This window comes from Phoxinus phoxinus (genome assembly GCF_949152265.1).
Source record: "Phoxinus phoxinus genome assembly, chromosome: 1".
NCBI classification, from domain to species: domain Eukaryota; kingdom Metazoa; phylum Chordata; class Actinopteri; order Cypriniformes; family Leuciscidae; genus Phoxinus; species Phoxinus phoxinus.
This window is the reverse complement of record NC_136876.1, coordinates 44,222,431-44,235,801: the sequence shown is the minus strand read 5'-3', so window position 1 is coordinate 44,235,801 and position 13,371 is coordinate 44,222,431. Positions and strand designations below refer to the sequence as shown.

Sequence of the window (13,371 nt, the reverse complement as noted above, 5' to 3'; positions counted from 1 at the left end):
GTGTGTGTGTGTGTGTGTGTGTGTGTGTGGCGCATCTGTAGGCATCAGCCTCAGCTGTGTCGGGCTTTCCTGTCTCTCTGGAGAGCTGCATGTGTGTCAGCTCTGTTGTGTGTTTAATGCATTGACGCTGCATTTAATTCTTGGCTGATTTCAGTGTACGTGCAGAAACACAGCTGATATATTGTAAAAATTACCCTTATAAAACATTCCGATGGGATGAGCCACATTCAAAACCGATATGCAAACCTGTGAACATAAGTTCAATTCGGCATTATTATTTTTCCTCAGTTGATTTGACACATTTCTCCAACTGAGTGTAGATGCTCTCAAAACAATGAACACAGCGAACTAAACACTCGTATGTTGGCGAAACAGTTCAATATTCACTGCATAATGAAGCACTTCATGTTATTCTAGTAATGCATTTATCAAAAATAAATACTGTCAGCAAAAAAAGTTTTTGCTTTCGTCACTCTTTACAACATGCTTATATCATGCTTCACAACACATCACTCTTTACAACATGCTTATATCATGCTTCACAACACATCACTCTTTACAACATGCTTATATCATGCTTCACAACACACTTATGTCACTCTTTACAACATGCTTATATCATGCTTCACAACACATCACTCTTTACAACATGCTTATATCATGCTTCACAACACGCTTACGTCACTCTTTACAACATGCTTATATCATGCTTCACAACACATCACTCTTTACAACATGCTTATATCATGCTTCACAACACGCTTATGTCACTCTTTACAACATGCTTATATCATGCTTCACAACACGCTTACGTCACTCTTTACAACATGCTTATATCATGCTTCACAACACATCACTCTTTACAACATGCTTATATCATGTTTCACAACACGCTTATGACACTCTTTACAACATGCTTATATCATGCTTCACAACACATCACTCTTTACAACATGCTTATATCATGCTTCACAACACGCTTATGACACTCTTTACAACATGCTTATATCATGCTTCACAACACATCACTCTTTACAACATGCTTATATCATGCTTCACAACACACTTATGTCACTCTTTACAACATGCTTATATCATGCTTCACAACACGCTTATGACACTCTTTACAACATGCTTATATCATGCTTCACAACACATCACTCTTTACAACATGCTTATATCATGCTTCACAACACGCTTACGTCACTCTTTACAACATGCTTATATCATGCTTCACAACACGCCTATGACACTCTTTACAACATGCTTATATCATGCTTCACAACACATCACTCTTTACAACATGCTTATATCATGCTTCACAACACATCACTCTTTACAACATGCTTATATCATGCTTCACAACACGCTTATGTCACTCTTTACAACATGCTTATATCATGCTTCACAACACGTTTATGTCACTCTTTACAACATGTTTATATCATGCTTCACAACACGTCACTCTTTACAACATGCTTATATCATGCTTCACAACACGCTTACGTCACTCTTTACAACATGCTTATATCATGCTTCACAACACATCACTCTTTACAACATGCTTATATCATGCTTCACAACACACTTATGTCACTCTTTACAACATGCTTATATCATGCTTCACAACACATCACTCTTTACAACATGCTTATATCATGCTTCACAACACATCACTCTTTACAACATGCTTATATCATGCTTCACAACACACTTATGTCACTCTTTACAACATGCTTATATCATGCTTCACAACACATCACTCTTTACAACATGCTTATATCATGCTTCACAACACACTTATGTCACTCTTTACAACATGCTTATATCATGCTTCACAACACATCACTCTTTACAACATGCTTATATCATGCTTCACAACACATCACTCTTTACAACATGCTTATATCATGTTTCACAACACGCTTATGACACTCTTTACAACATGCTTATATCATGCTTCACAACACATCACTCTTTACAACATGCTTATATCATGCTTCACAACACGCTTATGACACTCTTTACAACATGCTTATATCATGCTTCACAACACATCACTCTTTACAACATGCTTATATCATGCTTCACAACACATCACTCTTTACAACATGCTTATATCATGCTTCACAACACGCTTATGACACTCTTTACAACATGCTTATATCATGCTTCACAACACGCTTATGACACTCTTTACAACATGCTTATATCATGCTTCACAACATGTCACTCTTTACAACATGCTTATATCATGCTTCACAACACATCACTCTTTACAACATGCTTATATCATGCTTCACAACACACTTATGTCACTCTTTACAACATGCTTATATCATGCTTCACAACACATCACTCTTTACAACATGCTTATATCATGCTTCACAACACGCTTACGTCACTCTTTACAACATGCTTATATCATGCTTCACAACACGCCTATGACACTCTTTACAACATGCTTATATCATGCTTCACAACACATCACTCTTTACAACATGCTTATATCATGCTTCACAACACATCACTCTTTACAACATGCTTATATCATGCTTCACAACACGCTTATGTCACTCTTTACAACATGCTTATATCATGCTTCACAACACGTTTATGTCACTCTTTACAACATGTTTATATCATGCTTCACAACACGTCACTCTTTACAACATGCTTATATCATGCTTCACAACACGCTTACGTCACTCTTTACAACATGCTTATATCATGTTTCACAACACATCACTCTTTACAACATGCTTATATCATGCTTCACAACACATCACTCTTTACAACATGCTTATATCATGCTTCACAACACATCACTCTTTACAACATGCTTATATCATGCTTCACAACACATCACTCTTTACAACATGCTTATATCATGCTTCACAACACTCTTATGTCACTCTTTACAACATGCTTATATCATGCTTCACAACACATCACTCTTTACAACATGCTTATATCATGCTTCACAACACACTTATGTCACTCTTTACAACATGCTTATATCATGCTTCACAACACATCACTCTTTACAACATGCTTATATCATGCTTCACAACACATCACTCTTTACAACATGCTTATATCATGTTTCACAACACGCTTATGACACTCTTTACAACATGCTTATATCATGCTTCACAACACATCACTCTTTACAACATGCTTATATCATGCTTCACAACACATCACTCTTTACAACATGCTTATATCATGCTTCACAACACATCACTCTTTACAACATGCTTATATCATGCTTCACAACACGCTTATGACAGTCTTTACAACATGCTTATATCATGCTTCACAACACGCTTATGACACTCTTTACAACATGCTTATATCATGCTTCACAACACATCACTCTTTACAACATGCTTATGTCATGTTTCACAACACATCACTCTTTACAACATGCTTATATCATGCTTCACAACACATCACTCTTTACAACATGCTTATATCATACTTCACAACACGCTTATGTCACTCTTTACAACATGCTTATATCATGCTTCACAACACGCTTATGACACTCTTTACAACATGCTTATATCATGCTTCACAACACGCTTATGTCACTCTTTACAACATGCTTATATCATGCTTCACAACACGCTTATGTCACTCTTTACAACATGCTTATATCATGCTTCACAACACGCTTATGTCACTCTTTACAACATGCTTATATCATGCTTCACAACACATCACTCTTTACAACATGCTTATATCATGCTTCACAACACGCTTATGACACTCTTTACAACATGCTTATATCATGCTTCACAACACGCTTATGTCACTCTTTACAACATGTTTATATCATGCTTCACAACACGCTTATGTCACTCTTTACAACATGCTTATATCATGCTTCACAACACATCACTCTTTACAACATGCTTATGTCATGTTTCACAACACGTTATGACACTCTTTACAACATGCTTATATCATGTTTCACAACACGCCTATGACACTCTTTACAACATGTTTATGTCATGTTTCACAACACGCCTATGACACTCTTTACAACATGCTTATATCATGCTTCACAACACATCACTCTTTACAACATGCTTATATCATGCTTCACAACACGCTTATGTCACTCTTTACAACATGCTTATATCATGCTTCACAACACGCTTACGTCACTCTTTACAACATGCTTATGTCATGTTTCACAACACACTTATGTCACTCTTTACAACATGCTTATATCATGCTTCACAACACATCACTCTTTACAACATGCTTATATCATGTTTCACAACACGCTTATGTCACTCTTTACAACATGCTTATATCATGCTTCACAACACATCACTCTTTACAACATGCTTATATCATGTTTCACAACACGCTTATGACACTCTTTACAACATGCTTATATCATGTTTCACAACACGCCTATGACACTCTTTACAACATGTTTATATCATGCTTCACAACACATCACTCTTTACAACATGCTTATATCATGTTTCACAACACGCTTATGACACTCTTTACAACATGTTTATATCATGCTTCACAACACGCCTATGACACTCTTTACAACATGCTTATATCATGCTTCACAACACGCTTATGTCACTCTTTACAACATGCTTATATCATGCTTCACAACACGCTTATGTCACTCTTTACAACATGCTTATATCATGCTTCACAACACGGTTATGTCACTCTTTACAACATGCTTATATCAAGCTTGACAACACATCACTCTTTACAACATGCTTATATCATGCTTCACAACACACTTATGTCACTCTTTACAACATGCTTATATCATGCTTCACAACACATCACTCTTTACAACATGCTTATATCATGCTTCAAAACACGCTTATGTCACTCTTTACAACATGCTTATATCATGCTTCACAACACATCACTCTTTACAACATGCTTATATCATGTTTCACAACACGCTTATGTCACTCTTTACAACATGCTTATATCATGCTTCACAACACATCACTCTTTACAACATGCTTATATCATGTTTCACAACACGCTTATGACACTCTTTACAACATGCTTATATCATGTTTCACAACACGCCTATGACACTCTTTACAACATGTTTATATCATGCTTCACAACACATCACTCTTTACAACATGCTTATATCATGTTTCACAACACGCTTATGACACTCTTTACAACATGCTTATATCATGCTTCACAACACATCACTCTTTACAACATGCTTATATCATGTTTCACAACACGCTTATGACACTCTTTACAACATGTTTATATCATGCTTCACAACACGCCTATGACACTCTTTACAACATGCTTATATCATGCTTCACAACACGCTTATGTCACTCTTTACAACATGCTTATATCATGCTTCACAACACGCTTATGTCACTCTTTACAACATGCTTATATCATGCTTCACAACACGCTTATGTCACTCTTTACAACATGCTTATATCAAGCTTGACAACACATCACTCTTTACAACATGCTTATATCATGCTTCACAACACACTTATGTCACTCTTTACAACATGCTTATATCATGCTTCACAACACATCACTCTTTACAACATGCTTATATCATGCTTCACAACACGCTTATGTCACTCTTTACAACATGCTTATATCATGCTTCACAACACATCACTCTTTACAACATGCTTATATCATGTTTCACAACACGCTTATGTCACTCTTTACAACATGCTTATATCATGCTTCACAACACGCTTATGTCACTCTTTACAACATGCTTATATCAAGCTTCACAACACATCACTCTTTACAACATGCTTATATCATGCTTCACAACACGCTTATGTCACTCTTTACAACATGCTTATATCATGCTTCACAACACGCTTACGTCACTCTTTACAACATGCTTATGTCATGTTTCACAACACACTTATGTCACTCTTTACAACATGCTTATATCATGCTTCACAACACACTTATGTCACTCTTTACAACATGCTTATATCATGCTTCACAACACATCACTCTTTACAACATGCTTATATCATGATTCACAACACGCTTATGTCACTCTTTACAACATGCTTATATCATGCTTCACAACACATCACTCTTTACAACATGCTTATATCATGTTTCACAACACGCTTATGTCACTCTTTACAACATGCTTATATCATGCTTCACAACACGCTTATGTCACTCTTTACAACATGCTTATATCAAGCTTCACAACACATCACTCTTTACAACATGCTTATATCATGCTTCACAACACGCTTATGTCACTCTTTACAACATGCTTATATCATGCTTCACAACACGCTTACGTCACTCTTTACAACATGCTTATATCATGCTTCACAACACTTATGTCACTCTTTACAACATGCTTATATCATGCTTCACAACACATCACTCTTTACAACATGCTTATATCATGCTTCACAACACGCTTATGTCACTCTTTACAACATGCTTATATCATGCTTCACAACACGCTTATGTCACTCTTTACAACATGCTTATATCATGCTTCACAACACGCTTATGTCACTCTTTACAACATGCTTATATCATGCTTTACAACACATCACTCTTTACAACATGCATACTTTACAACATGTCACTCTTTACAACATGCTTTTATCATGCTTTAAAACACGCTTACGACACTCTTTACAACATGCTTTTATCATGCTTTAAAACACGCTTACGACACTCTTTACAACATGCTTTTATCATGCTTTAAAACACGCTTACGACACTCTTTACAACATGCTTTTATCATGCTTTAAAACACGCTTACGACACTCTTTACAACATGCTTTTATCATGCTTTAAAACACGCTTACGACACTCTTTACAACATGTCACTCTTTACAACATGCTTTTATCATGCTTTAAAACACGCTTACGACACTCTTTACAACATGTCACTCTTTACAACATGCTTTTATCATGCTTTAAAACACGCTTACGACACTCTTTACAACATGCTTTTATCATGCTTTAAAACACGCTTACGACACTCTTTACAACATGCTTTTATCATGCTTTAAAACACGCTTACGACACTCTTTACAACATGCTTTTATCATGCTTTAAAACACGCTTACGACACTCTTTACAACATGCTTACATCACATTTTGCATCACATCAACGTCACGCTTCGGTACCCTTACAAAGCGCTTGCATCAAGCTTCACAACACGCTTCACGTCACGCTTCTCAACACACTTCAACACACAAGTCATGCTTTGGTACTTACATGAAGCTTTGCAAAAATGCTTCCTAGCTTGCTTATGTGATGCTTCACAACACGCTTATGTGACAACACGATTTACAGCACACATAAACCACAACATGCTTCACAACACACTCCTCAGCGTACTTACATGATGCTTCGCAACACGCTTCATGTCATGCTTCACAACATGTTTACGTCACACTTTACAACATGCTTATATCATGCTTCACATAAGCTTATGTCACACTTTCAAAATCCGCGATGGGACTTAGCTCGAATAGCTTCCGCGTGCGCGTCAGCGACTGTTTATTGTACAAAATCGCTGTCAATCAAAAGGAGATGCAGTCCTCCAATCATCACGCAGAAGCCCGGAGTCCAGGCCAGCCTGGTATCTGTCTCTCATTAGCAATCGCGCCCTGCTTCATACCACAGTCATGTTAAAAACATCAGTGTATTCACTCATCCATAAACATTATTAGATCCATCAGCTTGACGACAAGATCCACAATTCCGCTTATGCGTCATCAACCTACGCCTTTGTTATTATTATAGGTTAGCGACCCCTAGCGGCGGAAAAAAATTACATATTGTAGCTTTAAATAAAAAGTTTGAAATATTTTCTAGTGGGCTACTCTCTAAACTCTTCATTTAAATATGACATATACTTTGACAATAATTGTGTAGATCTTTGTGATTTGAGATCAGACACACACCCACACTGTGCCATCCAGACACTGTACCCACACAGGATGAGGATGAGACTGGGAACTGTCTGACTCACGATCCCCCGCTAGATCGTCCCGAGGGAGAGGAGTGTCCCAGTCTCTCTAAATATGTGTGATCACCATCACCTCTATGTGTGATCTGTCTGAGATGAGTGTGCTCGTGAGTGGATTAAACACTGCTTTGAGTCATCAGTCTTATTCTCGAACACACACACAGCACTTCTTGTATCAGATCAAACTCTTTAAGATCATATCAGAGAGATTTACAGTTTTGAGAGACAAAATAATACCGGTAATAAATTACACTGAACCAAATGAAACAAAGCCTGTTTTTGGAGCACTATGGTTGTATGCATTGTAACATTGTTTTCATGACAATTAAGCACATTTACCAGCAAATTCTCATGATTAATTGAGAAAACCTTCTGTAAATGATAATTATGACATAAATCATTTAAATTATGTTAGTCAAAATTTTAGAAGTATGACTTTTTTGTGTCATAATTTCAACATAATAACGTTTTTTTTCCTGTCATAATTTTAACCTTTTATCTTATAAAAAGTTATAATTCTGACTTTTATATTGTGAATCATGCTTTAGTAAAAATCATATTTTTATCTGGCGTGACAGAAAATGTGGTTCCATACATTCTTATTTTGTATTGTGAAAAATATTTTATAAATTTAACAAAACTGTTTTTTTTTTTTGTTTTTTTTTTGTAAAAAAAAAACATATTTACAGTAATGACAATTTTGAAGGGAATATGTGCTTAATTATCATGAAAATATTGGCACAAAAAGTAAAATAGGATCTAATTTTTACATTTGTGCAGTGTGGTTCATTTTTAGTTTGCATAGTCACATCGCGCGCGTGTGCGTGCGTGTGTGTGTGTGTGTGTGTGTGTGTGTTTCTACGGCTGTCACGCTAACGGATCCCCCAATGCCTGGCATTTCCAGTGCAGGACTGAAATTCCATCCAGCATTCCCACAGATGAGCGTTTCTGATTCCGTGTGTGTGTGTGTGTGTGTGTGTGTGTGTGTGTGTGTGTGTGTGTGTGTGTGTGTGTGTGTGTGTGTGTGTGAGAATTCCACAAGCCTGTGTGTATTATAGGCCCTCCAGTATGTAAATATAACACAGAGTGCTAAAGAGGATGTCGTCTCCTCTCTTTGGAGTAGTAGTAGGATACAGCCTCCAGTCCATTCATCAGTTTCCATCTCTCTGTCCTCAGGCTTCTTCTGAAAGCGGGCATTGACATCAACAGAACCACTAAAGCTGGCACAGCGCTCCACGAGGCTGCCCTCTATGGGAAGACAGAGGTTGTGCGGCTACTCCTGGACGTAAGTTCATCTGTTTTCTCCAGAAATGTCTCTACTGCAGGGGTTGACAACACTTTCCCACGGTTTTCAATCACCCAAAGTGACTTTTTAATGTATTTCTGAACATTTCTTAGTAACATCCCCTCACGTGCTTCTTTTTGAGAATTATGTTTTGAGAGAAAGAAACACGAAAGGATGATAAATCAAGTGCCACCATAACTTTTGTTCTTTCACATGGAAGTACATCACATTGTAGTAGTGACTGTCTCATGTTAACTGTAAGATTTACAGGCGAGTTTAAAATGCACATTTATATTTAAGGTTGATAATAATTAATATAATTTATGTTTTTACTTTTAGGTCTTTTTTTGTGGGGGTCAAATTTTTTGTTGTTGACATTTATAATGTTACAAAAAGTTTATATTTACAAATGCTGTTCTATTGAACTTTTTATTTATCAGAGTCGTGGGAAAAATGTAGCACGGTTTCCACAAAAATATGATGTATGTTTCTTATAATGGCAGGCTGGGATTGATGTAAATATCCGCAACACTTACAATCAAACATCCCTGGATATCGTCAACCAGTTCACGGCTTGCCACGCCAGCAAAGACATCAAGCAGCTCTTACGAGGTGAGACCTGCACTCTGACATTTATTTTGTGAACTGGAGTGTGTGTATCAGTGTGTATGTGGAGTGTGTTTGTGCTCCTCATACTGCATTTGAATGTGTGAAGCTTGCGTGTGTGTGTGTGTGTGTGTGTGTGTTTGGGAACGGCCCTTCTTTGGTTTGTAAGGGGTTACGGGAGACGTTTGAGCTGCCATTTAGTAAGCAGCTGTTTAAACTCAGGATTATATAACCTGCTGATTCCTCTGGGGAGATTTGAGTGCATGAAAGAGACAAAAGACATCTCCTGTGTGTGTTTGTGTGCGCATGCATACCACAAAGCTATGGAAAACGTAGATTTATGAAACATAAGACGTGGCCCGCCGCACACAAGTACTGACTTCATACGCACACTTTTTTGAAACTGTAATGCTGATGGGAGACAATGATGTTATTTTGGTGCGAATTTAGCCTTCTGTACTTATTCTTATAGATATGGCCTTTAACCTGTTAACTGTCATGAACATGAATGCTTTGGAAAATAGACGTAGGATTGGTCTTGTTTTAAAGAAGACATTTGGCAGATTTTAGTAGAAGTGAAATAAATTAAGGAAGTTAAACAGAAAAAAAGTTTGAGTTTGTTCAAATGTACAATGTTAAAAATTTAGTTATTCATATTTTATATAAAATATATATTTTCAAAACCTGGAGGACTCTAAAAATGCAAAAAAATCAAAGCCAAATATCTGAACAAGTTGTGTTTCAAATTTTAGGTTGATATCTCAAAAAATAAGCTTTCAGTGAGATTTTGTTTGGGCGCAGTACCAAACTTTTCCACTAGTTGACATTACTGCACATATAAGGGCGCCTCCATTTCCATATGTTGTTTGAGTGATCTGAAGCATTATCTTTACAATTTTCATACAATTTATGAAGTAGACATCCTATTCAGAAGTAGTATTGGAAGTTTGGCAGATTTTGAAATGAATTCAACCTCTAAGAAACACAAGAAGAACACGTATGTGCATTATAGCTCGCTGCCACATCACAAATGCTGAATCTATTATTATTTTCTTTATATTTAAATCATTTTCAGACCTTTTTTTCTAAAATAATTGAATGGATGCTACTGTATCATTTGAACTCTTGGCATGAAAACAAACTGAGGTTTCGACCATTCTTTCATGATTTTTCATGTACATCACTATTTCAAGGTCTGAACACGCCTTAGGAGTATGAAAATATTCTTGTTGCAAATTGATAAATTACGGCTCCTCTGTAATTTATTTTGATAATCAGTCACCAAATATGTAAACTAGAGATTGTGAGCTTTCAAATGATATATAGTTTGTCAAGATTAGTTTAGGTTTAGTATATGATATTACTGTTTTAAATATGTAATGGCCGCCCGGGGTAATATAAGGGGTTAAACTCGGGCAGTTAACAGACAGCTCTTGTCATTATGAGCAGAGACAGGCCCGTCTGCTTTAACCAGAGCTGCTCTATGTGGGCCACATCGCTTCCCCAAACCTCAGAGTTAATTATTGAATCAGCGAGCCGGCCGTGTGTCCGTGTGTCAGCACATTCCTTCCACGGAGGGAAAAAAAAAATCACAGAAATGACACGCTGAGAAGTCCAAATGGCGGGATCTCACTAAACTATTTTTAGGAACATTACATTTTCTTTGCATTTGTATTTTTATGGCTATTGAACAGAAAGTCTCATTAATGAAAGCTGTAAAAACAAGCTAAAAACATCAACGAAAGCACAAAAAAATATATATAATGGGAATGTGTGCATAAAAATTAAGAAAAGTGTAAGTAAAAAAAAGTAAATGTACAAATTCTATACTGTATATACTTATAAAGTAAGATTTGTTTTCTTTGTAAATTTTATAGTATTCAACTTTTATCATTTTAAAATTGAAATTGAAAATTAAAAAATTGGGAAAGAATGTGCATTTTATGATTATTAAACCGAAATTCTCATTCAGGAAAGTAGTAAAAACTAACAAAAACAATATATATAATGTAAATGTAATGGGAAATGTGCTTTTATACATATAATGTACCTAAACGTACTTAGGCTTTTTTACATTTTAAAATAAAATATTTATCAAGTTTAAGCATTCCACACACACACACACACACACACACACACACACACACACACACACACACACACACACACACACACACACACACACACACACACACACACACACACACACACACACACACACACACACACACACACACACACACACACACACACACGTATTCTTATTTATTTAAAATTTCATGTAATATGTAATAGCATATATAGTGGTAAATAAAATACCACTTTTAATAAAATAAAATATAAAATAAAATATTACACTTTTATAATTTTAGAGTTCAAAATATACATATTTATGTATATAAATATATACTTGTTATATATAAAAAAAATATTTGGGGAGGAATGTTTTAAATAAAAAAAAGTAATGTCAGTAATGCAGAAAAATGTTATGGACCTATGCTTTTAAAAAAAAAAATGAAATAATACATACGGTATATGTATATGTGTGTGTATAATTTTTTTGTGTGTATAAATTTTGGTCTGGATGAGTTTCATTAGACTCAGCGATGTAGTGTAATGTTTGTGTTATCATCCAGTGTCTGAACTCTCTGAACTATGTGAACTTGTGTTGTTTTGTATCAACACGTGTGTGTGTGTGTGTGTGTGTGTGTGTGTGTGTGTGTGTGTGTGTGTGTGTGTGTGTGTGTGTGTGTGTGTGTGTTTTCAGAAGCTACAGGAGTTCTTCAGGTCAGAGCGCTGAAAGACTTCTGGAATCTGCACGACCCCACGGCCCTCACCATACGCGCCGGTGACGTCATCACGGTACGGCCGCTCACATGACTTCATTAAACATTTGCTGTGTCCGAAATCAACCCCTATACCCTTAAATAGGGCACTATTTGAGAGGACAGCCATTTATAGTGGTGTATGAAACCATAGTGCACTCATTCAATCCCACAATGCACCGCAATAACGAGTGTACAACCGATGTACGCTCAATGGCTAGAGAATACCCATAATGCACTGTGAGAGTCGAGCGCTGAGTGAATTCCCGCGTCTCGCCAAAAGACAGCGTCCGCCGCTGAATCAATCATCCATTAATTTTCCAAACCACGCTGTTTATTTGTTATTCAATTGTTTAATTAAAGTTTGTGCTAGTTTCCATGTCAGAGTTCAAGAAAAATATTTTCATTTGCTGCCAGTTTTCCTGTTTCATATGTGACCCTGGACCACAAAACCAGTCACATGGGTACATTTTCTGAAAATGAGATGTATACACGGGTTTCTGTGCAACGTCATCACACAGATGCGCGCGCATCTAAGAGGCAGAAAGCAACAGTCTTTACGGCTATATCCAGCAGAAGCAGAGATGACGCGGAGCTGTTGTGCTGTGAACTAGCCTAAATGCATAGG

At 36.5% G+C, this 13,371-nt stretch overlaps 1 protein-coding gene across 4 annotated transcripts in view; it reads left to right on the top strand.

The window, feature by feature from the left end:
- Positions 1–13,371, top strand: part of LOC307005162 (caskin-2-like) — an 88,786-nt gene that overhangs the window by 52,042 nt on the left and 23,373 nt on the right. For all 4 annotated transcript variants that reach the window (XM_079625043.1, XM_079625042.1, XM_079625041.1 and 1 more), the window contains exons 8-10: positions 9,204–9,312; positions 9,816–9,924; positions 12,686–12,780. In XM_079625043.1, coding sequence (XP_079481169.1) covers positions 9,204–9,312; positions 9,816–9,924; positions 12,686–12,780 — 313 coding nt within the window. The remainder of the gene's footprint in view (positions 1–9,203; positions 9,313–9,815; positions 9,925–12,685; positions 12,781–13,371) is intronic.